This window comes from Gouania willdenowi, chromosome 17 (genome assembly GCF_900634775.1).
Source record: "Gouania willdenowi chromosome 17, fGouWil2.1, whole genome shotgun sequence".
NCBI lineage: Eukaryota > Metazoa > Chordata > Actinopteri > Blenniiformes > Gobiesocidae > Gouania > Gouania willdenowi.
This window is the reverse complement of record NC_041060.1, coordinates 828,521-854,054: the sequence shown is the minus strand read 5'-3', so window position 1 is coordinate 854,054 and position 25,534 is coordinate 828,521. Positions and strand designations below refer to the sequence as shown.

At 41.1% G+C, this 25,534-nt stretch overlaps 1 protein-coding gene across 1 annotated transcript; it reads right to left on the bottom strand.

The window, feature by feature from the left end:
* Positions 1 to 16,472: 16,472 nt before the first annotated feature.
* LOC114479456 (C2 calcium-dependent domain-containing protein 4C-like) lies at positions 16,473 to 22,862 on the bottom strand. Its single transcript, XM_028473138.1, has 3 exons — positions 22,694 to 22,862; positions 19,921 to 20,665; positions 16,473 to 18,249 (listed from the first exon to the last, which is right to left on the bottom strand). The coding sequence occupies exons 2-3, from the start codon at positions 20,653 to 20,655 to the stop codon at positions 17,704 to 17,706; spliced, it is 1,281 nt and encodes a 426-aa protein (XP_028328939.1). The 5' UTR covers positions 20,656 to 20,665; positions 22,694 to 22,862; the 3' UTR covers positions 16,473 to 17,703.
* Positions 22,863 to 25,534: the final 2,672 nt, after the last annotated feature.

The window sequence follows — 25,534 nt, the reverse complement described above, 5'->3', positions numbered from 1 at the left end:
TCTGTGTGCCCCCCACCCAAGGTTAAATTTTTCTGCCACCTGTGTGCCCCCCAGCAAAGGTTAAATATTTTCTGCTGGCTAATTTTTGCCACCTGTATGCCCCCACCCAAGGTTAAATATTTCTGCCGGCTCTGTGCCCCCCGGCTAAGGTTAAATACTTGTGCCGGCTAATGTTTGCCACCTGTGTGCCCCCCACCCAAGGTTAAATATTTCTGCCGGCTGTGCCCCGTGTGCCCCCCCAGCAAAGGTTAAACATTTCAGCCTGCTAATGTTTGCCACCTGTGTGCCCCCCGAGGTTGAATAATTCTGCCAGCTGTGCCCCCCAGCTAAGGTTAAATTTTCTGCCAGCTAATGTTTGCCACCTGTGTGCCCCCCACCCAAGGTTAAATTTTCTGCTGGCTGTGTGCCCCCCAGCTAATGTTAAATATTTTGCCGGCTAATGTTAGCCACCTGTGTGCCCCCCACCCAAAGTTAAATATTTCTGCCACCTGTGTGCCCCCCAGCTAAGGTTAAATATTTCTGCCGGCTAATGTTTGCCACCTGTGTGCCCCCCACCCAAAAATAAACTTTTCTGCCGGCTAATGTTTCCATCTGTGTGCCCCCAGCTAAGATTAAATATTTCTGCCGGCTAATGTTTGCCACCTGTGTGCCCCCACCCATGGATCAATATTTCTGCTGAATAATGTTTTCCATTTGTGTGCCCCCCAGCTAAGATTAAATATTTTTGCCGGCTAATGTTAGCCATCTGTGTGCCCCCCACCCAAGGATAAATATTTCTGCCACCTGTGTGCCCCCCAGCTAAGGTTAAATATTTTTGCCGGCTAATGTTTGCCCCGTGAGTGCCCCCCCCCAAAATTAAATATTTCTGCCACCTGTGTGCCCCCCAGCTACGGTTAAACATTTCAGCTGACTAATGTTTGCCACCTGTGTGCCCCAAGGTTCAATATTTCTGCCGGCTAATGTTTGCCACCTATGTGCCCCCCACCCCCGGTTAAATTTTTCTGCCGGCTAATGTTTGCCACCTGTGTGCCCCCCCAGCTAAGGTTAAATAATTCTGCCGGCTAATGTTTGCCCCCTGAGTGCCCCCCACCCAAAGTTAAATATTTCTGCCACCTGTGTGCCCCCCAGCTAAGGCTAAATATTTCTGTCGGCTAATGTTTGCCACCTGTGTGCCCCCCAGCTAAGGCTAAATTTTCTGCCGGCTAATGTTTGCCATCTGTGTGCCCCCCACCCAAGGTTAAAAATTTCTGCCAGCTGTGTGCCCCCCAGCTAAGGTTCAACATTTCAGCCAGCTAATGTTTGCCACCTGTGTGCCCCAAGGTTAAATATTTCGGCCGGCTAATGTTTTCCACCGTGTGCCCCCCACCCAAGGTTAAATTTTTCTGCCACCTGTGTGCCCCCCAGCAAAGGTATATTTTCTGCTGGCTAATTTTTGCCACCTGTGTGCCCCCCACCCAAGGTTAAATATTTCTGCCGGCTCTGTTCCCCCCGGCTAAGGTTAAATACTTGTGCCGGCTAATGCTTGCCACCTGTGTGACCCCCAGCTAAGGCTAAATATTTTTGCCGGCTAATGTTTACCAACTGTGTGCCCCCCACCCAAGGTTAAATATTTCTGCCGGCTGTGCCCCGTGTGCCCCCCAGCAAAGGTTAACATTTCAGCCTGCTAATGTTTGCCACCTGTGTGCCCCCGAGGTTGAATAATTCTGCCAGTTGTGCCCCCCAGCTGAGGTTAAATATTTCTGCCAGCTAATGTTTGCCACCTGTGTGCCCCCCACCCAAGGTTAAATATTTCAGCTGGCTGTGTGCCCCCCAGCTAATGTTAAATATTTTGCTGGCTAATGTTAGCCACCTGTGTGCCCCCCACCCAAAGTTAAATTTTCTGCCACCTGGTGCCCTCCAGCTAAGGTTAAATATTTCTGCCGGCTAATGTTTGCCACTTGTGTGCCCCCCACCCAAAAATAAACTTTTCAGCCTGCTAATGTTTTCCATCTGTGTGCCCCCCAGCTAAGATTAAATATTTCTGCCGGCTAATGTTTGCCACCTGTGTGCCCCCACCCATGGATCAATATTTCTGCTGAATAATGTTTTCCATTTGTGTGCCCCCCAGCTAAGATTAAATATTTTTGCTGGCTAATGTTAGCCATCTGTGTGCCCCCCACCCAAGGATAAATATTTCTGCCACCTGTGTGCCCCCAGCTAAGGTTGAACATTTCAGCCTGCTAATGTTTGCCACCTGTGTGCCCCCAAGGTTAAATATTTCTGCCGGCTAATGTTTGCCACCTGTGTGCCCCCCACCCAAGGTTCAATATTTCTGCTGGCTGTGTGCCCCCCACCCAAGGATAAATATTATTGCTGGCTAATGTTTTCCATCTGTGCCCCCCACCCAAAGTTACATTTTTCTGCCAGCTTCGTGCCCCCCAGCTAAGGTTAAATTAATCTGCCGGCTAATGTTTGCCAACTGTTTGCCCCCCACCGAAGGTTAAATATTTCTGCTGGCTGTGTGCCCCTCAGCTAAGGTTAAATATTTTTGCCGGCTATTGTTTATCACCTGTGTGCCCCCCAAGGTTAAATATTTCTGCCAGCTGTGTGCCCCCCAGCTAAGGTTAAATTTTTCTGCCGGCTAATGTTTGCCACCTGTGTGCCCCCCAAGGTTAAATATTTCTGCCGGCTAATGTTTGCCACCTGTGTGCCCCCCACCCAAGGTTAAATATTTTATGCCAACTGTGTGCCCCCCAGCTAAGGTTAAATATTTGTGCCGGCTGTGTGCCCCCCGACCGAGGTTAAATATTTCTGCCAGCTAATGTTTGCCACCTGTGTGCCCCCCACCCAAGGTTAAATATTTTATGCCAGCTGTGTGCCCCCCAGCTAAGGTTAAATGTTTTATGCTGGCTGTGTGCCCCCACCCAAGGTTAAATATTTCTGCCTGCTAATGTTTGACACCTCTGTGCCCCCCAAGGTTTAATATTTCTGCTACCTCTGTGCCCCCCAGCCAAGGTTAAATAATTTTTCCGGCTAATGTTTGACACCTGTGTTCCCCCAAGGTTTAATATTTCTGCTACCTGTGTGCCCCCCAGCTAAGGTTAAATATTTTTGCCGGCTAATGTTAGACACCTGTGTGCCCCCACCCAAAGTTAAATATTTCTGCCAGCTTCGTTCCCCCCAGCTAAGGTTAAATAAATCTGCCGCCTAATGTTTGCCACCTATGTACCCCCCAGCTCAGGTTAAATATTTCTGCCGGCTGTGTGCCCCCCAGCTAAGGTTAAATATTTCTGCCGGCTAATGTTTGCCCCCTGAGTGCCCCCCACCCAAAGTTAAATATTTCTGCCACCTGTGTGCCCCCCAGCTAAGGTTAAATATTTCTGCCGGCTAATGTTTGCCACCTTTGTGCCCCCACCCATGGATCAATATTTCTGCTGAATAATGTTTTCCATTTGTGTGCCCCCAGCTAAGATTAAATATTTATGCCGGCTAATGTTAGCCATCTGTGTGCTCCCCACCCAAGGATAAATATTTCTGCCGGCAAATGTTTTCCATCTGTGCCCCCCCAGCTAAGGTTAAATATTTTTGCCGGCTAATGTTTGCCCCGTGAGTGCCCCCCACCCAAAGTTAAATATTTCTGCCACCTGTGTGCCCCCCAGCTAAGGTTGAACATTTCAGCCTGCTAATGTTTGCCACCTGTGTGCCCCCAAGGTTAAATATTTCTGCCGGCTAATGTTTGCCACCTGTGTGCCCCCCACCAAGGTTCAATATTTCTGCTGGCTGTGTGCCCCCCACCCGGATAAAATATTGCTGGCTAATGTTTTCCATCTGTGCCCCCCACCCAAAGTTACATTTTTCTGCCAGCTTCGTGCCCCCCAGCTAAGGTTAAATTAATCTGCCGGCTAATGTTTGCCAACTGTTTGCCCCCCACCGAAGGTTAAATATTTCTGCTGGCTGTGTGCCCCTCAGCTAAGGTTAAATATTTTTGCCGGCTATTGTTTATCACCTGTGTGCCCCCCAAGGTTAAATATTTCTGCCGGCTAATGTTTGCCACCTGTGTGCCCCCCCCCAAGGTTAAATATTTTATGCCAACTGTGTGCCCCCCAGCTAAGGTTAAATATTTGTGCCGGCTGTGTGCCCCCCGACCGAGGTTAAATATTTCTCGCCAGCTAATGTTTGCCACCTGTGTGCCCCCCACCCAAGGTTAAATATTTTATGCCAACTGTGCCCCCCCTAAGGTTAAATGTTTTATGCTGGCTGTGTGCCCCCACCCAAGGTTAATATTTCTGCCTGCTAATGTTTGACACCTCTGTGCCCCCCAAGGTTTAATATTTCTGCTACCTCTGTGCCCCCCAGCCAAGGTTAAATAATTTTCCGGCTAATGTTTGACACCTGTGTTCCCCCAAGGTTTAATATTTCTGCTACCTGTGTGCCCCCCAGCTAAGGTTAATATTTTTGCCGGCTAATGTTAGACACCTGTGTGCCCCCCACCCAAAGTTAAATATTTCTGCCAGCTTCGTTCCCCCAGCTAAGGTTAAATAAATCTGCCGCCTAATGTTTGCCACCTATGTACCCCCCAGCTCAGGTTAAATATTTCTGCCGGCTGTGTGCCCCCCCTAAGGTTAAATATTTTTGCCGGCTAATGCTTGCCATGTGTGCCCCCAGCTAAGGTTAATTATTTCTGCCGACTCCTTCCCCCCCAGCTAAGGTTAAATATTTCTGCTGGCTAATATTTGCCACCTGTGTGCCCCCCAGCTAATGTTAAATATCTTTGCCGGCTAATGTTTGCCACCTGTGTGCCCCCCCACCCAAGGTAAACATTTCAGCCAGCTAATGTTTGACACCTGTGTGCCCCCCACCCAAGGTTGAATATTTCTGCCGGCTGTGTGCCCCCCACCCAAGGTTAAATTTTTCTGCCACCTGTGTGCCCCCCAGCAAAAGTTAAATATTTTCTGCTGGCTAATGTTTGCCACCTGTGTGCCCCCCACCCAAGGTTAAATATTTCTGCCGGCTCTGTGCCCCCCGGCTAAGGTTAAATACTTGTGCCGGCTAATGTTTGCCACCTGTGTGCCCCCCAGCTAAGGCTAAATATTTTTGCCGGCTATTGCCACCTGTGTACCCCCACCCAAGGTTAAATATTTCTGCCGGCTGTGCCCCGTGTGCCCCCCAGCAATGGTTTAAATATTTCAGCCTGCTAATGTTTGCCACCTGTGTGCCCCCCAAGGTTGAATAATTCTGCCAGCTGTGCCCCCCAGCTAAGGTTAAATATTTCTGCCGGCTAATGTTTGCCACCTGTGTGCCCCCCCCAAAAATAATTTTTCTGCCGGCTAATGTTTTCCATCTGTGTGCCCCCCAGCTAAGATTAAATATTTCTGCCGGCTAATGTTTGCCACCTGTGTGCCCCCACCCATGGATCAATATTTCTGCTGAATAATGTTTTCCATCTGTGTGCCCCCCAGCTAAGATTAAATATTTTTGCCGGCTAATGTTAGCCACTGTGTGCCCCCCACGCAAGGATAAATATTTCTGCCGGCTAATGTTTTCCATCTGTGTGCCCCCCAGCTAAGGTTAAATGTTTTTGCCGGCTAATGTTTGCCACCTGTGTGCCCCCCACCCAAGGTTAAATTTTTCTGCCGGCTAATGTTTGCCACCTGTGTGCCCCCCAGCTAATGTTAAATATTTCTGCCGGCTAATGTTTGCCCCCTGAGTGCCCCCCACCCAAAATTTAAATATTTCTGCCACCTGTGTGCCCCCCAGCTAAGGTTAAATATTTTCTGCCGGCTAATGTTTGCCCCCCTGTGTGCCCCCCAGCTAAGGTTAAACATTTCAGCCGGCTAATGTTTGCCACCTGTGTGCCCCCAAGGTTAAATATTTCTGCCTGCTAATATTTGCCACCTTTGTGCGCCCACCCAAGGTTCAATATTTTATGCCAGTTGTGTGCCCCCCAGCTAAGGTTAAATATTTCTGCCGGCTAATGTTTGCCACCTGTGTGCCGCCCACCCAAGGTTAAATATTTTATGCCAGTTGTGTGCCCCCCAGCTAAGGTTAAATATTTCTGCTGGCTGTGTGCCCCCCACCCAAGGTTAAATATTTCTGCCAGCTAATGTTTGCCACCTGTGTGCCCCCCACCCAAGGTTAAATATTTCTGCTGGCGTGTGCCCCCCAGCTAAGGTTAAATATTTTATGCCGGCTGTGCCCCCCACCCAAGGATAAATATTTCTGCCGACTAATGTTTTCCATCTGTGTGCCCCCCACCCAAAGTTAAATATTTCTGCCGTCTAATGTTAGCCACCTGTGTGCCCCCCACCCAAAGTTAAATATTTCTGCCAGCTTCGTTCCCCCCAGCTAAGGTTAAATAAATCTGCCGGCTAATGTTTGCCACCTGTGTACCCCCACCCAAGGTTAAAAAATTCTGCCACTCTGTGCCCCCCAGCTAAGGTTAAATATTTCTGCCGGCTAATGTTAGCCACCTGTGTGCCCCCCACCCAAAGTTAAATATTTCTGCAAGCTTCGTTCCCCCAGCTAGGTTAAATAAATCTGCCGGCTAATGTTTGCCACCTGTGTACCCCCACCCAAGGTTAAAAAATTCTGCCACCTCTGTGCCCCCCAGCTAAGGTCAAATATTTCTGCTGGCTAATGTTTGCCACCTGTGTGCCCCCCAGCTAATGTTAAATATTTCTGCCGGCTGTGTGCCCCCAGCTAAGGTTAAATATTTTTGCCGGCTAATGTTTGCCACCTGTGTGCCCCCCACCCAAAGGTAAATATTTCTGCCGGCTAATGTTTGCCACCTGTGTGCCCCCCAGCTAATGTTAAATATCTTTGCCGGCTAATGTTTGCCACCTGTGTGCCCCCCACCTAAGGATCAATATTTCTGCCGAATAATGTTAACCATCTGTGTGCCCCCCAGCTAAGATTAAAAATTTTTGCCGGCCAATGTTTGCCATCTGTGTGCCCCCCAGCTAAGGTTAAATATTTTTGCCGGCAATGTTAGCCACATGTGTGCCCCCCACCCAAAGTTAAATATTTCTGCCAGCTTCGTTCCCCCCCAGCTAAGGTTAAATAAATCTGCCGGCTAATGTTTGCCACCTGTGTACCCCCACCCAAGGTTAAAAAATTCTGCCACCTCTGTGCCCCCCAGCTAAGGTCAAATATTTCTGCCGGCTAATGTTAGCACCTGTGTGCCCCCACCCAAAGTTAAATATTCTGCAAGCTTCGTTCCCCCCAGCTAAGGTTAAATAAATCTGCCGGCTAATGTTTGCCACCTGTGTACCCCCACCCAAGGTTAAAAAATTCTGCCACCTCTGTGCCCCCAGCTAAGGTCAAATATTTCTGCTGGCTAATGTTTGCCACCTGTGTGCCCCCGCTAATGTTAAATATTTCTGCCGGCTGTGTGCCCCCCAGCTAAGGTTAAATATTTTTGCCGGCTAATGTTTGCCACCTGTGTGCCCCCCACCCAAAGGTAAATATTTCTGCCGGCTAATGTTTGCCACCTGTGTGCCCCCCCAGCTAATGTTAAATATCTTTGCCGGCTAATGTTTGCCACCTGTGTGCCCCCCACCTAAGGATCAATATTTCTGCCGAATAATGTTAACCATCTGTGTGCCCCCCAGCTAAGATTAAAAATTTTTTGCCGGCCAATGTTGCCACCTGTGTGCTCCCCACCCAAGGATAATATTTCTGCCGGCTAATGTTTTCCATCTGTGTGCCCCCCAGCTAAGGTTAAATATTTTTGCCGGCAATGTTAGCCACATGTGTGCCCCCCCCACCCAAAGTTAAATATTTCTGCCTGCTTCGTTCCCCCCCAGCTAAGGTTAAATAAATCTGCCGGCTAATGTTTGCCCCCTGAGTGCCCCCCACCCAAAGTTAAATATTTCAGTCACCTGTGTGCCCCCCAGCCAAGGCTAAATATTTTTGCCGGCTAATGTTTACTACCTGTGTGCCCCCACCCAAGGATAAATATTTCTTGCTGGCTAATGTTTTGCCCATTGACTGTCCCCCACCCAAAGTTAAATATTTCTGCCACCTGTGTGCCCCCCAGCTAAGGTTAAATATTTTTGCCAGCTAATGTTTGCCACCTGTGTGCCCCCACCCAAGGATAAATATTTCTGCCGGCTAATGGTTTTCCATCTGTGTGCCCCCCAGCCTAAGGTTAAATATTTTTGCCAGCTAATGTTTGCCACCTGTGTGCCCCCCCACCCAAGGATAAATATTTCTGCCGGCTAATGTTTTCCATCTGTGTGCCCCCCCAGCTAAGGTTAAATATTTTTGCCGGCTAATGTTTGCCACCTCTGTGCCCCCCCAACTAAGGTGAATAATTTTTGCCGGCCAATGTTTGCCACCTGTGTGCCCCCCACCCAAGGATTAATATTTCTGCGGCTAATGTTTTCCATCTGTGTGCCCCCCAGCTAAGATTAAATATTTTTGCCGGCCAATGTTTGCCACCTCTGTGCCCCCCCAACTAAGGTGAATAATTTTTGCCGGCCAATGTTTGCCACCTGGGGGCCCCCCACCCAAGGATAAATATTTTTTGCCGGCTAATGTTTTCCATCTGTGTGCCCCCCAGCTAAGGTTAAATATTTTTGCCGGCAATGTTAGCCACCTGTGTGCCCCCCACCCAAAGTTAAATATTTCTGCCTGCTTCGTTCCCCCCAGCTAAGGTTAAATAAATCTGCCGGCTAATGTTTGCCCCCTGAGTGCCCCCCACCCCAAAGTAAATATTTCAGTTCACCTGTGTGCCCCCCAGCCAAGGCTAAATATTTTTGCCGGCTAATGTTTACTTACCTGTGTGCCCCACACCAAGGATAAATATTTTTGCCGGCTAATGTTTGCCCATTGACTGTCCCCCACCCAAAGTTAAATATTTCTGCCACCTGTGTGCCCCCCAGCTAAGGTTAATATTTTTGCCAGCTAATGTTTCCACCTGTGTGCCCCCCACCCAAGGATAAATATTTCTGCCTGCCGGCTAATGTTTTCCATCTGTGTGCCCCCCAGCTAAGGTTAAATATTTTTGCCGGCTAATGTTTGCCACCTCTGTGCCCCCCCCAACTAAGGTGAATAATTTTTGCCGGCAAATTTTTGCCAGCTTTGTGCTTCCCAGCTAATTATTTATGCCGGCTATTGACTGTGTGGCTATAGATGTGGATTACTAGGATTACCCAGGTATTTTTTGCATTGTTTCGATCAAGTTGTAGCTGTTTTTTAACAGGTTAATTCCTTCCTACATGATATCAACCAGGTGACATCGTATTAAACTTCAGAAAGAAGTTTTGGCAATTTGACCTGTTTGAATCCTAACAAGTGCTTCTGCTGACTCATGCTAGATGGTTTCTAGTTTCTCAATGTGCAACTATGGTGGATATCAGAACTTCTTGCATATTTCTGATTACTGATGGAGGTCTTTTTCTTTGTTCCACTATATAACCAAGGTACCTTTTCCTTATTCTGATGACTAACCAAACTTCATGTTGAATTGTTTTAATGTATAATATTGTTCTTCAGACTAACCCAGGTGTTTTTTTGCATTGTTCCCAAAACTAACCCAGGTATTTTTTTGCATTGTTCCCAAGACTAACCCAGGTATTTTTTTGCATTGTTCCCAAGACTAACCCAGGTATTTTTTGCATTGTTCCCAAGACTAACCCAGGTATTTTTTTGCATTGTTCCCAAGACTAACCCAGGTATTTTTTGCATTGTTCCCAAGACTAACCCAGGTATTTTTTGCATTGTTCCCAAAACTAACCCAGGTATTTTTTGCATTGTTCCCAAGACTAACCCAGGTATTTTTTGCATTGTTCCCAAGACTAACCCAGGTATTTTTTTGCATTGTTCCCAAGACTAACCCAGGTATTTTTTGCATTGTTCCCAAGACTAACCCAGGTATTTTTTTGCATTGTTCCCAAGACTAACCCAGGTATTTTTTGCATTGTTCCCAAGACTAACCCAGGTATTTTTTGCATTGTTCCCAAAACTAACCCAGGTATTTTTTGTATTGTTCCCAAAACTAACCCAGGTATTTTTTGTATTGTTCCCAAGACTTGCCAGGTGTTTTTTGTATTGTTCCCAAGACTTGCCAGGTGTTTTTTGTATTGTTCCCAAAACTAACCCAGGTGTTTTTTGCATTGTTCCCAAGACTTGCCAGGTGTTTTTTGTATTGTTCCCAAAACTAACCCAGGTGTTTTTTGCATTGTTCCCAAGACTTGCCATGTGTTTTTTGTATTGTTCCCAAAACTAACCCAGGTATTTTTTGTATTGTTCCCAAGACTTGCCAGGTGTTTTTTTGTATTGTTCCCAAGACTTGCCAGGTGTTTTTTTGTATTGTTCCCAAAACTAACCCAGGTGTTTTTTGTATTGTTCCCAAGACTAATCCAGGTGTTTTTTGTATTGTTCCCAAGACTTGCCAGGTGTTTTTTGTATTGTTCCCAAAACTAACCCAGGTGTTTTTTGCATTGTTCCCAAGACTAACCCAGGTGTTTTTTGCATTGTTCCCAAGGCTAACCCAGATATGTTTTTTGCATTGTTCCCAAAACTAACCCAGATATGTTTTGTATTGTTCCCAAGACTAACCCAGATATGTTTTTTGCATTGTTCCCAAAACTAACCCAGGTTTGTTTTTTGTATTGTTCCCAAGACTAACCCAGGTGTTTTTTTGCATTGTTCTTCAGACTAACCCAGATGTTTTTTTGCATTGTTCTTCAGACTAACCCAGGTGTTTTTTGCATTGTTCCCAAGACTAACCAGATATGTTTTTTTGCGTTGTTCCCAAAACTAACCCAAGTATGTTTTTTGCATTGTTCCCAAGACTAACCCAGGTATTTTTTGCATTGTTTCGATCAAGTTGTAGCTGTTTTTTCACAGGTTAATTCCTTCCTACATGATATCAACCAGGTGACATCGTATTAAACTTCAGAAAGAAGTTTTGGCAATTTGACCTGTTTGAATCCTACCAAGTGCTTCTGCTGACTCATGCTAGATGGTTTCTAGTTTTCAATGTGCAACTATGGCAGATGTCAGAACTATCAGAACTTCTTGCATTGTTCTGATCACTGATACAGGTCTTTTCCTTTGTTCTGATTACTGATGGATCTTTTTCTTTGTTCCACTATATAACCAAGGTACCTTTTCCTTATTCTGATGACTACCCAACACTTCATGTTGAATTGTTTTAATGTATAACATTGTTCTTCAGACTAACCCAGGTGTTTTTTGCATTTTCCAAAAACTAACCCTTTATTTTTGTGCATTGTTACCAAGACTAACCCATGTATTTTTTTTGCGTTGTTCCGATCAAGTCTAAGCTGTTTTTTTTACAGGTTAATTCCTTCCTACATGATATCAACCAGGTGACATCGTATTGAACTTCCGAAGACCTGTTTGAAATCCTACCTAGTGCTTCCGCTGACTCATGCTAGATGGTTTTAGTTTTTTTACACGTGCATCTATGGAGGACATAACAGCGCTTTACCTTCAAGACGCCGGGGTTCCTGGTACGATGGTAAATCAGTGACTCATCCAGCTCAGAGTTTCACCGCTCGCTCAGGAGCTACGCCCGGATGTTGAACGCTTCCAGCTGTACCTACGGATGACCAGTGCCCAATTCTGACCTGCTGGCTGGGATTGGTGCACGGATACCCTGGCAGCATACCAACTACGCCGTTCAACCTCTGATGTGAAACGACTGTCCATCTGTACCCGGTAAGTTTAATTAGCAACTGAAGATGTCATGATTTATCAATCGATTTGACTTTTACTGTTTCACGTGCAGGTACCTGGCCACAGGTGACTACTTCAGGTCCATGGAAAACTGCTTCCGTATTGGGGTCTCCACCATGGTGCCTGAGATTGCAGCTGCTGTTTTGGACTGCTTAGTAGAGGACTGTATGGCTCATAATCCTCAGTCCATTGATGAGAACTTTGAGGCTAGGTGGAGTTTTCCTCTGTTGTGGAACACTTGGGAGAGTCGCTTCCAGCTACTTTGCACATTGTGCTTCTCTGCAGAGGGAGCTGTTCCATGGCCAGACAACAGGCTGACTTTGTGCACAAGCACACCCAACACAACTCTTAAGAGCCAACCATATACTTCTATGAAGCAAATTTTCTATAATAAATATGGAAGAAAGGTTGAGAAACATGTCACTTGTTATTTTTAACCAGAAAAGAATCCAAGAAACCTCGTCACCTCTGAAATTATTTAATACATTTCTATAAAAAGGACTCGCATAGATTCAGCATGATGACATAAGTATTGTTGTAGGAACATAATATATAACATATGATATGGAGTTAACATAAATGTTTAATAAAGCACTAATTAAAATTAAGAAGAAAGCTAAAGTGTTTTTAACCAACAATTCAGAAACAAAAGGTTTGACTTTGTTATAAATGACACTTTGATTGTTAAACTATTACAGTATAAATAACTAATTGCAATATGATTTCTGCCATGCAGCCAAATCTAAAACCTAATCAGAAAGTTTAAAAAAAATTAAGTAACTGGTTGCAAACATCATTAAGAATTTTGTCCATTTTTAAATTTAACGTATTGTTTATGTTCATAAAGCACTCTTTGCCAGGGGAGGAAGCAGGCTTCTCAATAACATATATATTTTACATAAACATTAAATAATAATCAAAATTGTCTGGTCACTGTCCTGGTGACATTTGTTACTAATTGTTCATCATCAGATATTTCTTTGTTTTTTTTTCTCCCAAAGGTGAGCGTTTAAAAAAAGATTGTATTTCATTACTTCTGACCAATCTATCTTGATCTGTTAATTTTGAATATTAAGTGTTGACATTATCTGATAGGAGTAAAAGCTAATGTAAAGATCTGTTAGTTCCCAAGCACAGCATGCTTTTTATATCTGTTTGATATGCACAAGACATTGATGGTGTGGTAATTTGTTTATTTGTTTATTTACTATTTCAATTAATGATTACAAAATAAAAAATTTTTAATCTTACATTTAACCTGTTAATTCTCAAATATTTTGACTTGTGCATTTAGCAGAACCCTATGCCTCTGTACTAACCAACAAACTTTTAAAGCTTCCTTTTAGAATCTTTAATATCCCCGTTCATGTGTGTTACACTTGGCCTTAATTTTTATTATATTATTTTTCAATTTTAAAGCCTATTTGAGCTAAAAAAAAATTATTTTACATAGTCTAAATGCATTTTTTTTTTTCAGCCAAACTTCTTTTTGTGGCCCTTTGATAAATTCAATAAATGCACAGAAACTAACCCTTCCTCAAAATCCAAAAAAACCCAACTATTGATTACTGTATAAAGTGAAATTGTAATTAAATAAAATGTCCTAAATTGATGCTTAATTTTTGGCTAAGATATTTTTTACCAGTATCATTTACTATAAAATCTTATTTGTTTGAAATCCCGGTAAGCCAAATTTCCCTTATCTGTTGGCAGATATTTTTTATTTATTTTTTTTAATATTTTGCTCATTTGCTTGTCTTTAGTTAATGAATTCACCTGTATATAAGCACACCAGTGTTAATTTAGTCTACAAAAATATTTGTCCTAGTTTACGTAAGATGCACAAAAGTAATTCTCTATTTACTGCCCAACACACAGAAAGTGCAGTGCACAGCTTTTCCTTACAATTGTCTCTATTTATCACTAAACTATTTGTTAATAAATGTGAATTTACTGTATGTTGTGTCGACCCTAATCGTCCTGGGTGTAGGACGGTTATCTGCCTTGCTACAAAGCTTTATTGAGGACTCCACAAAAATGTTGTGTATTATTTCTGATGACCAGAATAAAAGATCTGTCTATTGTTTCATGTGTACAGTCTGTTGAAGTGTCCTTGAACAAGACACTGAACCCCAAGTTGCTCCCAGTGGTTGACGAGCGCCTTGCATGGCAGCGCTGTCCCATTGGTGTGTGAATGAGTTGATATGTAAAGCACTTTGTGATCTATCTGTGGAAGGTGCTATAGAAATAAACAGTACTTACACCTATGACTACTTTCCAGTTCCACAGAGCAGAGTTAAGGCCAGGAGTGTTCACCTCATTTTAGTTCAGGGGACAAATACGGACCAGGTTGATTTTAAGTGGGCCACAGATTTTGTGGGAAATATGTAACTTCCACATAATTGTACCCTAGTTTGCATTTCTACATACACAAACATTAAATATTTAAAAAACTGACCATATCCAGTGCTATACATATCAGTCCAAACAGGGTCTTCACTTCACTTTTCTAGATTTTGTGACCAATTAAGGAGATACCAAATAATTTAAAGAAAATGTAAAGATTTTGTAAGAATTTGAGTTTTTTCATTTGTTTAAAAATGACTAAGCGTGCAATATAAAAAACTAGGAAAACTGAGCCTCTGCAAATATCAGTTTAATTTACACAATGTTTCTCAGTGATTTTTTTACTTTATCTCATGGGCCGAATAGGATGCTTCAAATGGCCATATTTGGCCCCCGGGCCTTGAGTTGACGCATGGTTTAGGCCTATTGTAGTTCATATTTACCCCCAAACCGTGTTTTTTTTTTTTGATTAAATACATAATTCTCTGCTTTCCAAAGGTTGAAAAAACTTTGGTTTTAGGTTTACTGGTTTTAAATATATCTGCTGTGTATTTAACAGTTTAAACCAGTAGAGGGGGTACTGGAGCTTGTTTTAAAGTGAAGTTCATTATGTAATTAAAAGGTGAAAAAAGCTGCTCTAATGTAGGTTTTAATCTCTACTCAGTTTTAAAATTCTCAAATCAGCACTTTTATATTCAGATTAACAACATAACTCAGCTTCCTGTATTCCTCTCGAATAACATTTCAAATCACCAGAAAAGCATTACTTTTACAGTAAACTATAGTCAGAATACACTCTTGGAATGGAAATTCATCTAAAACAAGTGACAACAAAGGCCTTGGATGGTTTTTGTTGAACGTTCAGGTAACGATGTTACCAGGGCTGGTTTTCCTCCTCCACAGGAACTACTGGAAGAAGAAACTCATAAAATAGTTTAAACTTTAAATTTATTACAGAACAACAATCATTAAAATGTATTACATTCAGCAGCAGTCAAGACCATAATCTACCAAATATAAGTTATTTCAATTGCAATTATTTGAAACATGATCAAATTCAACAATAATGTGCTTACAAAACATAACTGTTACAAATATATAGTACCTCACTTTCAGTTAAAAACAGTGACCATCATATACCACGTGTCAAACTCGAGGCCCGGGGGCCAAATCCGGCCTGCAGGAGAAAGTAAAGAGGACAGAGAAAACAAACAATTGTGTAAATGAAATTTAATAATTGCAGCGGCTCACAATTTTCCTGGTGCTTATGTCATAACTGCAGTTATTTTTAATGTTAAGCAGTTCAAAAACTCAAAATTTTTTACAAATCCTTCAATTTTCTTTAAATTCTGACATATTTCCCTTAATTAGAAATTAATCACAATCTAGGAAATTTAAAGTGAACTAGCTGCACAATAACGTTGAAGTTACTCATTTTCCCGCATAAGATCTGTGGCCCAGATTAAACTGTATTTGGCCCCTGAACTAAAATGAGTTTGACGCCCCTTGTTTTATATGATGCATATCATAAAACATACTTTAATACATTTTGCAACACAAACAAGACAAAAGAAAACTCAGTTTTGGATCTTTGTTATATCAAGTCTCACATTCACAACCTCTGGTTCGAAGCAGGGTTGGGGTCAATTACAATTGTAATTGTGTAATTGATAATTACAATTAAAATTCTAGTTTCAATTGAAAAAATAAACATAATAAAATGTTTCATATCAAGTTTACCTTTGGTTTCTCTTCATTTTACCATAAACATCTTTAATTTAAGGAAACCTAACAAGGTAAACAAGAGACGAGAATGTGATTAATTGTAATTTAATTTTAGCAACTGAGGTTGTAATTGTAATTGACTTTCAAGGGGAAATATTAATTTTCATTGTATTTGCAAAATTTGCTGGTCATCGTAATCATTATGGTTAGTAATTGAGCATGGATAATTTAAGATGGAATTGTAATTGAAAAATGTAATTGACCCCAGCCCTGGTTCGAAGCGTGGGCTTTAACCTGGGTTGGGACCAATTATAATTTTAATAGCGTAGTTAATAATTTACAATTTCGGTTTCATTAAAATTGTAATTGTAATTTAAAAAAATCTATTGCTGTCATAATTGTAATTAAATTGTAATTGAGTTCAGGTAATTGTAATAGCATGAAAATTCTATAAATTATACTTTAATGCAAAACTGGCGAACCATGTTACAGTTCTATGTACAGTTCTACACATGTAGTTAATTATTGAAATGTCTCATATCAAACTTTTAAATATAAATCTAGGGTTACACTGATGCAACAAAGGCTCAGACGCCCACACTAAAAACAATAAAACCTATATTGTCATTGATTATGAAGCCTAACAAGGTAATCAATAAATAGGAAATAAATTAGACTTTAGATATTTATTTTTATTATATTTTACAGCTGATTTAGGACTCGTTAGCATTAGAGATGCTAACAAAAAGCTAACATGAGACGAAGGTTAACTTTTATTAGGTTATTTATTTCAGATTCAGTAATTGTGATTAATTTTACTTGAACTTTAATAATAAGGCTTTTCACACTTGGAAATCTCACACTCTCAGTTCTCACGCATGAGGTCAAAGGTCAGAGGGATGAACCCGTCATGGCTGACGAGATTTAGATTTTTACTGTTAGAGCGTTAATTCCTTGAAACATTTTTAGCACAAACGTATCGGTCTCTGAGGTAGAAAGACAGTTAGCTGCTAAAGCTAACGCTGCTAAAGCTAACGCTGCACACGAGCTAAAAATTCAGGTTTTTACCTGGCTTTTCAAACTGTTTCACTTAACGAACTGTTTAGTGTCCATGTGCACTTCAAATTTGTACATTTTATTAAAATAATAGCTTAATAAAAATCATAGACCTGGTTTTCAAAGTGGGAACTCATACTGTCCTTTTCATACTCTAAAATCTCTCTTTTCCCATCAATATAATAATGATACATTTTATTTATAAGCGCTTTCCAAAACTCATCTTACAGTTAAAAGAATTACACAAGCCAGAAAAAGAAACTAACAAAGTAAATAGAGAAAATACACCAATCATAAGTTAAAAGCTTGGGAGGAATATGGAAGTATGGGAGGTCTGTCGCTTTAATACTGCTTCTCCTTGGTTTTCACAAGTGCTCAGATACTGTATGTGCATCATTCCTGGATACAGTCGAATTCTGCCCGCTGGAGACCCAGGTAGTCGGTGTTTATGTGCACCAGGGGTCACCTGTGTGGAAACAAGAGGACTGCCCTTGCTTCCATACTGCTGCTGAGCTGCTTCCATCGGTTTTTAAAAGTGCTCAGATCGACAGAAAGTGAGGGAAAACTCTGGTCGCCCCTTGAATCTGAATGTGTAATATTAATATAAACACTATTAAAACACTACAGATCTGTGGAATAACATTACAAACGCTGTTGGACAAGCTTTACATTTTTATCCCTCTGACCTTTGACCCCCCCCCAGGTCACGCATGCGCAGTTCCAGAGTGTGAAAAGGCTTATTGAGAACGTAATTGGAATTGACTTAACAAAAACTACTACTGTAATCAAAATTGAATTGTGGATAATAGAAAATGTAATTGTAACTGAAAACTGTAATTGAGCCCAACCCTGGCTGTAACAGAAGAACTCAGAGGTTCCTCAGGTTCCTCAGGGCTTGGCTAGAAGCTCACTGAGCAGCACCTCTCTCTCTCCCAGCAGAACATCTCTCTTCAAACTGGTTCCTTTGTTCATCACTTTGATCTTAATGGCCATCCTTTTAACTTGTGCCTGTGTGAGTGCGTCAAAAAAGAAGTCTTCGTTGAACACGGGGTTTCTGCTGTTCTTGATGATGGTGCTCCTCTGTTTCTGCTGTTTGCCTGGGTTCAGGTACAGAGACACACAGCAGTTAATGCCTTTGAGGTCGGCCTGCCGGTCGTACAGGGCCTCCGCAGTCAGCACACGCACCCTCAGACGGGCCGCCTTAGGCTCGTAGTGCGTGCTGAGCCTCAGCATTCCTCCTTTGTGGAGGTTGATGGTGTGCTCTCTCTGGAGCAGGTCTGATGGTGTGCTGCCGCTGCTGCTCTTAGATCCTCTGAAGGCAGGCGAGCATTGGCAACGCGTGCGCCGCCGCTGCATGTTGGGGCTGTTGTCTGCTGAGCTGCAGTCGTCCGACATAGAACTGTGGCGTGCTAGTGAGCGTTTGGCACGAGACACCTGGAAGGACACGGGAAGCATCAGCAGGTCAATAAACAGGAGGAAAAGCCCCTGATGTAAGAGAATGGACCAAACAGTGTTTATTCAACCATCACATGTTCATTTAGGCTGTGTTCAAAATGTCATACTAATGTACTACTTATATTAATGGTGCGTTTCCACTGGCGGTTCGGCTCTACTCGGCTAGGCTCTACACTCTTTTTTTTTTTTTTTTCCCCGTTTCCACTGGGAAAAAGTACCTGCTCCGTGGTTCCTGGTGCTGCTTTTTTGACCGGGCTACCGGACTCAAAACGCCCTCTTGTTGTGTACACTAGTTAAAATCACTACTACTCTGTTATTCGTAAACAGATTGAGCTAAAATTTGGTAGCTATAATCTATGGATGTGTACGCATCGATGCTCGGAGCCTGATTTTTGATTTGGGGCCCCAAAAATAAAAAGCAAGTCGATTTCTCATTTATTTGCGCGTCAAATATTACGATGGTTGTGGTACCGAATCATTGGCACATACAGGTGCGCCATTTTTTACTCGGTGGAACCAAGTCATTTGACTGAATTCTCGGGATGGCGGTACGTGCTATTCGGTGCAGAGACGTTCTGCGGGCCCAGCCGTAGTTTGTCCGAACTTGTTGTTGAGGTTCCAAAAAAAGAAACCCTGGTCTGAAAATGTGATGTAAGCACAAAGCAGACACTGGTTCAGAGAATCATCACAGCGTAGCGTCATCGACATAGGAGGACGAGGAGTGCCACAATTAAATCAAATAATACACCTTTCATTATGAACTTTCCAGTTCATGCACATCCTCCATTGTCGTAGCCACCAGGATTGGAAAGAGTGAAGACCAAAGCAATGGATTTGGCTGGTTTGATGTTAACCCCGCCCCCACAGACTTTGACGAGCGAGTTTGACAGATAAAAGGAATAAACGAAGTGCTGTAACACCAATCATGAAATAATAAATAAATATGGAAATCTTTATACTTCGTACCTTTCAGAATGAAAATGAAATGTAAAATGGATTTAATTAATTTTTGATGCATTTAATTTATTATTGACACTGTTAATTAATTATTGAGTGGTGTATTTATTTATTTAATTGTGGCACTCCTCGTCCTCACACACACAGAGGAAGAATTTGGCCACCATTGATTTTTGTTGGCGATCTTGAGGACGGCAGCAGAAAGGTGCAATCTGTGGAGTCTGGCAGTTTCACGTGTCAAGTCACTGGAAGTCGCTCAAAGTTTAAAATGTTTTCTTCGAGTGATGCTGTTTCGCAACGTCCAATCGGCAATGAGTCACTGATGAAGCATTGACACGAGCAACAATAGTCAGTAACACTTGAAGTTTTATACAAAAAGGCTGAGATTACGATGTCGTTATGACATGACACCTGTCATTAGCATGAATAAGGTGTCATGAATGCTGTCATTGTCGTTCATTACCCTAACCACTAGATCCCTCCACCTAACCCAAAAAATGCCAACATAGCTCCAAAGGTGTCATAAATCAGTGAACGACACTTAATGACACCTTATTCATGCTAATGACAGATAATCTCTGCCTTATGTATGAAACTTCAAGTAAAACGTTTAGTCATTGTCTCGTAGAAAATGTAGTCGACAAAAACAATGGCGTACATTTTTAAACTCAACAGTGGAACCAAAGTGCTGACCTTGGCCTGAGTCTCCTGGGTGATGGAGCGAAGGATGGAGGCAGATCTGGATAGGAGGGGGGAGTTGAAGGGCGAGGACTCGGCGGAGGAGCACGTGTCGCTCTCCCCGGCACTAAAGTAGCGGTAGGGGTTCTGGTCTTGTGGCGCTAGAAGAGTCCCCCCCTGGGAGCGTCTGACTGAGTTTGGGGAGTTGAGGGGGCTGTTTGGGTTACTGTGGAACAGGCTCTCTTTGCGCCGGGTATGGGGGGACTCCATGAGGGTGGAGAACCCGTAGGACGTCTGCGCCTTGGGGACGTACGGCAGAGACATTGCCGTCTGGGACTGAGGGTCCGCGTTGGTGTTGACGTGAGAACCAGCCTTGTCCCCTGGTCCAGCTCCAGGCTCGTCAGCGCTCTCTATCTGGATGATGTGGCGGTTGGCCGCCTTCTGGAGGTTTCGTGTGAAGAGGCGAGGACTGCAGGGGTTCTTGCTGCTGCTGCGAGCTCTGGGGCTTTGACTGCAGATGGCGTGGTCGGAGGACGAGGATCTGAGGGAGGGGCAGTGTGCAGGTTCTGGACTCATTGACTCCTCTGGGGGGCAGCAGATGAGTTTAGGGGGGATGAAGAAATCAGGGATCTTGTCAGGGGTGAGAACATTGGCGTAAACGGAGATGGGAATGGCCTCTGTGGTCTGTGGGGGCTGCGACTTTGACCCACTGCTCTCCACCGAGCTACGAAGCTTTTCCAGTAACCACATGCCCACGGTTCTAGAAAAACAAGCACAGGACGTCCAAAAGTCAAGCACACGGTAAAAAAACCAGAATCACAAGAACTTAACTTCACATTTAGAGCTGCACTGATCTCATTTCCATTGATTTCAGATCAGCAGTGGTTCCAAACAGGGGTACGTGTACCCCTAGGCCAGAGGTAGGCAACTTTTATCACAGCGGGGCCGCAAACATGTCTTTGTTTGATCAGAGGGTCACATGATCAACATTGAATTCAGCATTTAGAATGAGAGATCTGAGCATTAATGCAGGAAATAACAGTTTTTATAGTCATTTTGTGTTTTTTTCTGTTATTCTGTGTATGTTGTTGTCTTGCTCGTTGTGAAGCATTTTGTGCATTTATGTAGTTCTTTTGTGTGTCATATTGTGTAGTTGTGCTGTCATTTAGCATTTAGGTGGAATACTTTTTGTTTCTGTTATTGTTTAGCTTCCTTGTTAGTACTGTTGGTTTGTGGAGTCATTTTTTGTTTTCCTTGTCTTTTTGTGTACTTTAGTCATTTTCTGTAATTTTGTCTATTTTTCTGAGTATTTGTGTGTATCACTGACGTTTTGTTTATTTTTGGAATATTTTCTGTGTTTTTATCTTATCTTTTACTGTATTTTCCTGCCATGTTCTAATTCTATGTATTTTTTATACATTTTTTTTTATATATTTTATAGTACTATTGCTAAAAATAAATACTATTTTATTGTAATTTATTGAAACAGGAGAAAATAATTAGCTCGATTTAACGGCCACATTTTCTTACTATTAAAGTAATTACATAAAAGTTGCATTGGCCATTTAAAAAATAAAATAAATTCCACTCATTATTTTGAAATTGTAGATGAATCCTTGAGGAACCACTGTTTGAGAGAGACAGGTTTAGGAGAACCCGCTGTTCCACAAATGAAAACACATGAAATTATGGAGAGTGTACTTACGATATGAAGAAGGGGTACACATGCATGAGTTGACAAAAATGCAAAGGGGGGCACACAGGACAAAAAAGATTAAGAACCACTGTAATCTAAATTATATATATATATATATATATATATATATATATATTTTTTTTTTTTTTAAAAACTATTCCAAAATCTCAAAAGATTCTCCGTCACATCGAAGTAAATCTATCATGATATATATATATATATATATATATGATTAAACTCTACCTAATTTAGTTTGGGTAAAAGAAAAGAAAATACAAGATAGTAAATGTTTTAAAGAACGTACATTTTAAAATGTTTCTGTCAAATTGATTGCAATGACTTAAAATTACATGAAAATGGTCATGAATTTAGCAGCTTTACATGAAGTAATCGGTAAAACTATATACCTGCGATCAGTCAATCAATCATCAGACAATCAATCAGAGTCAGCTTTATTGTGAACAAGACATGTAGAGAAACTTAAATTACTGTTGACGAACACAACAACACCACAATGTAGAATATATAAATTATAAGGACGGAACAACAACACAAGTATTTACAATATGTACAGTGAGAGTGAAAATATAAACATTTATATAATATATAAAACTATGGTATATTCAATGACTCAATCAATTAGTAAAATAAAACAAATGAAAAGGATTTAAAAAATAATTAATACTGAAGAGAGAAAATACTAAATAAAGTTGAACAAAGCACAACAATATTTTGTGAATACTCTCTTTTTAATTAATATATAATTTCTTGTACATGTATATTTTTATATTACGACTAATATAAGACAGTATCAGGAAAGGAGCAAAACAAGGAAAGAACAGAAGTATACTCAACAAAAAGATAGATAAATAAACCATCCATATATAATCCAAATAAAGATTGTAATCACCTAAAACAACTGTTTGGTTTATAAACCAGTGATCATTCTCAATGAAATATATCCAAAATATGATCTTAAATCAGCATGTTTTTGTGATTAAAAGTTGTGATAATAGGCTACACTAAAAGAAAAAAACAACTGAGCCCACATGTATAGTAGAAGTAGATTAAAACCCTGGTATAAATGCTCACCTGTTGGCTGTAAATAGTGTCCGCTGCGCGCTCTCCAAGCGTCTCCAAAGCAAACCTCCGTGCGTAAAAGGTGTTTCCCGACAGTTCCAGTTAGATCCCCAGCTCACCAAAGGAAAAAAGGACTGCAGGAGTAAGACACCTTCGCTTTATATGCGGGGGGTGGGGGTTGGTGGGGGGTCTGTGACTTCTGAGCCAATGAGAAGGTTGTGAAAAAGCTTCTTTCATATTAAATCTACCGCTGCATGGTGCGCAGCGGGACGCGTCTAAAAACGGCTGTTCCTTCCTTTCTTTCACAAAGTGGTGCAAAAGTGTGGTTGTTAATAGTTTTTATTTAGTAAAAGCATGTGGCGAAGAAAAAAAAAAAATCTATTATCCACGTGCACAGGCTTTGCAGGCATCTATGCAAACAGAGAAGCCTTAATTGGACTTCCTGGAGGCAAATTGAGACAAAGCTGGTCTGTTCCTGGCAGGGGCGGGTCTAGGAAATCTTGTTTAGGGGTGCACTGATTCTGATTATGGTGGCACACTAAATTTCAATTAATAAAACCAAATACTTTTTTCCCCTAAATTATACAATTATTTGCAACATGGGCATTTCTCTTATATGTTGAAGCAACAACACAAGTTAAACATCAAGAATAAAGTCAAAATTTCAAAAAATAAACTCAAAATTTCAAAAAATAAACTCAAAATACAATATCGTGCTAAAAGTCGAAGGTTTGCTATTAATGCTCAATCTACAGAAACGGACGAGGGCCACCTCTTCCAATTTTGACTGTTTTTTTTCTGATCAATATCTCATTTACGTCCCTAAAGAGATTACTACAAATAAATTAAAATAAATCTGAGCACTACAAGATTAAACTCGTAATATTTCCAGATTAAAGTTGTAATTTTAGGAGAATAAAGTTGTACGAATAGTTCAAGATTAAAGTTGTTATATTTTGAGAAAAGTTGTGATTTCTCATAAAATATTTTCATAAAATTACAACTTTAATCTTGTAGTGCCCAGATCTTTTATTTTTATTTTAATGGTGCCCAAATACACTGTCTTAGATTACAACGCGTGTATGAGCTAAAAGAAAATATCCTTTTAACTCAAATAAAACATCTTATTTTCACTCTATTTCGACAATTTATAAGTGATCAGAACAAGATTTATTCAAGATTAAAAGTATACTGCCATTTTTTTCTAAACCAGCCTAAAAGTATTTGAATACTTAATTTGACATGGATATTACTGCAATCACATTAGTTACTCTTTAATCTTGATCAGTGGTTCCCAAACTTTCCACAGTAATGTAATGTTCAGACATTTAACCTTAAGCCATGTACCCCATCCCTGCACTTAAAAAACAGAAATATTATTAACTTAGCATTAATATTGACCTAGTATTAGTTTTAACCTAGCATTAGCATTAGCCTAGCAACAGCATTAGGCTAGCATTAGCATTAACCTGGCATTAGCTTAGCAATAACCTAGCATTAGTCTAGCATTAGCTTTAACCCAACATTAGCATTAACCTAACAATAGCATTAGCCTAGCATAAACATTCATATAACATTAGCTTTAACCTAACATTAACATTAGCCTAACAATAGCATTAGCCAAACATTAGCATTAACCTAGCATTAACCTACCATTAGCTTTAACCCACAGTACCATTAGCATAACAATAGCATTAGCCTAGCATAAGCATTCACCTAACATAAGCTTTAACCTATCAATAGCATTAGCTAAACATTAGTATTAACCTAGCATTAGCCTAGCATTAGCATTCACCTACCATTAGCTTTAACCCAACAGTGCCATTAGCATAACAATAGCATTAGCCTAGCATAAGCATTCACCTAACATAAGCTTTAACCTAACAATAGCATTAGTTAAACATTAGCATTAACTTAGCATTAGCCTAGCATTAACATTCACCTACCATTACCATTAGCACAACAATATCATTAGCCTAGCATAAGCATTCACCTAACATTAACTTTAACCGAGCAATAGCATTAGCATTAACCTAGCAATAACATTAAGTGCTCTATTTATATTCTAGTTTCCAATGTTGTCATTGTTTTTAATTATTATTCACGTACCCCCTATGACAAGTTGCGTACCCCTGGGAGTACCCTTACCCCACTTTGGGAACCTAGGATCTAGATTAATATTTTAAAATAAAGCATCACTTTTTACTTAAGACTTCTTCCTTTTTTCTTTCACAGTTTCATCTCTCGAGTAAAACTCTTGAGTTTTTTTGGAAAATGTCTTTATGGAGTCACATATACGAACATATAGCTGCTAAATTACATCATGAGAATTGTGAATACTTGTACAAATTTAGCGTAAATATCCTATAATTGATATATATCTATAAACGGGCACATAAGGAAAGTTGTTTGGGCCAGCACGGTTAACAATGACACGGCACTTTGCCATGTGTTAAAGCCATGGAGGTGGATCTGTCACGATATGAGCAGCTATTTCGTAGGAGTCGTTTGGACCAGTCAGTGTTGGGCTGAGATTCCAAAATGGCAAAAGAAATGAAAGCACTGAGTGTTTATTTGTTTTACATTTTCATCCTTCAAATTGAACCGCCCCAACATAGTTCTGCATAAAACAGTGTATTATCCATGAGTGCATGTTAAAACAGGAACGCACATCTGTTCTTATCTCAATTTTATGTTTAATGCCTTTAAAATGTTGTAATGTTTTGCATATAAACAGATGCACCAATTCCCTTTGTTAGTGCTGTGGGTTTGCAAACACATTTTCGTCTTTTTGTGTTCTATTGTTGTCAATTTCTGTAATTTTGTATATTTTTTTCAATATTTTTTTGTATT

Coding starts and splice junctions, on each gene's coding strand:
- LOC114479456 (XM_028473138.1), bottom strand. CDS start 20,655: ATGTGGTTACTGGAAAAGCTTCGTAGCTCGGTGGAGAGCAGTGGGTCA. Junction 18,250..19,920: donor CCCAGGAGACTCAGGCCAAG/GTCAGCACTTTG, acceptor GTGTCCTTCCAG/GTGTCTCGTGCCAAACGCTC.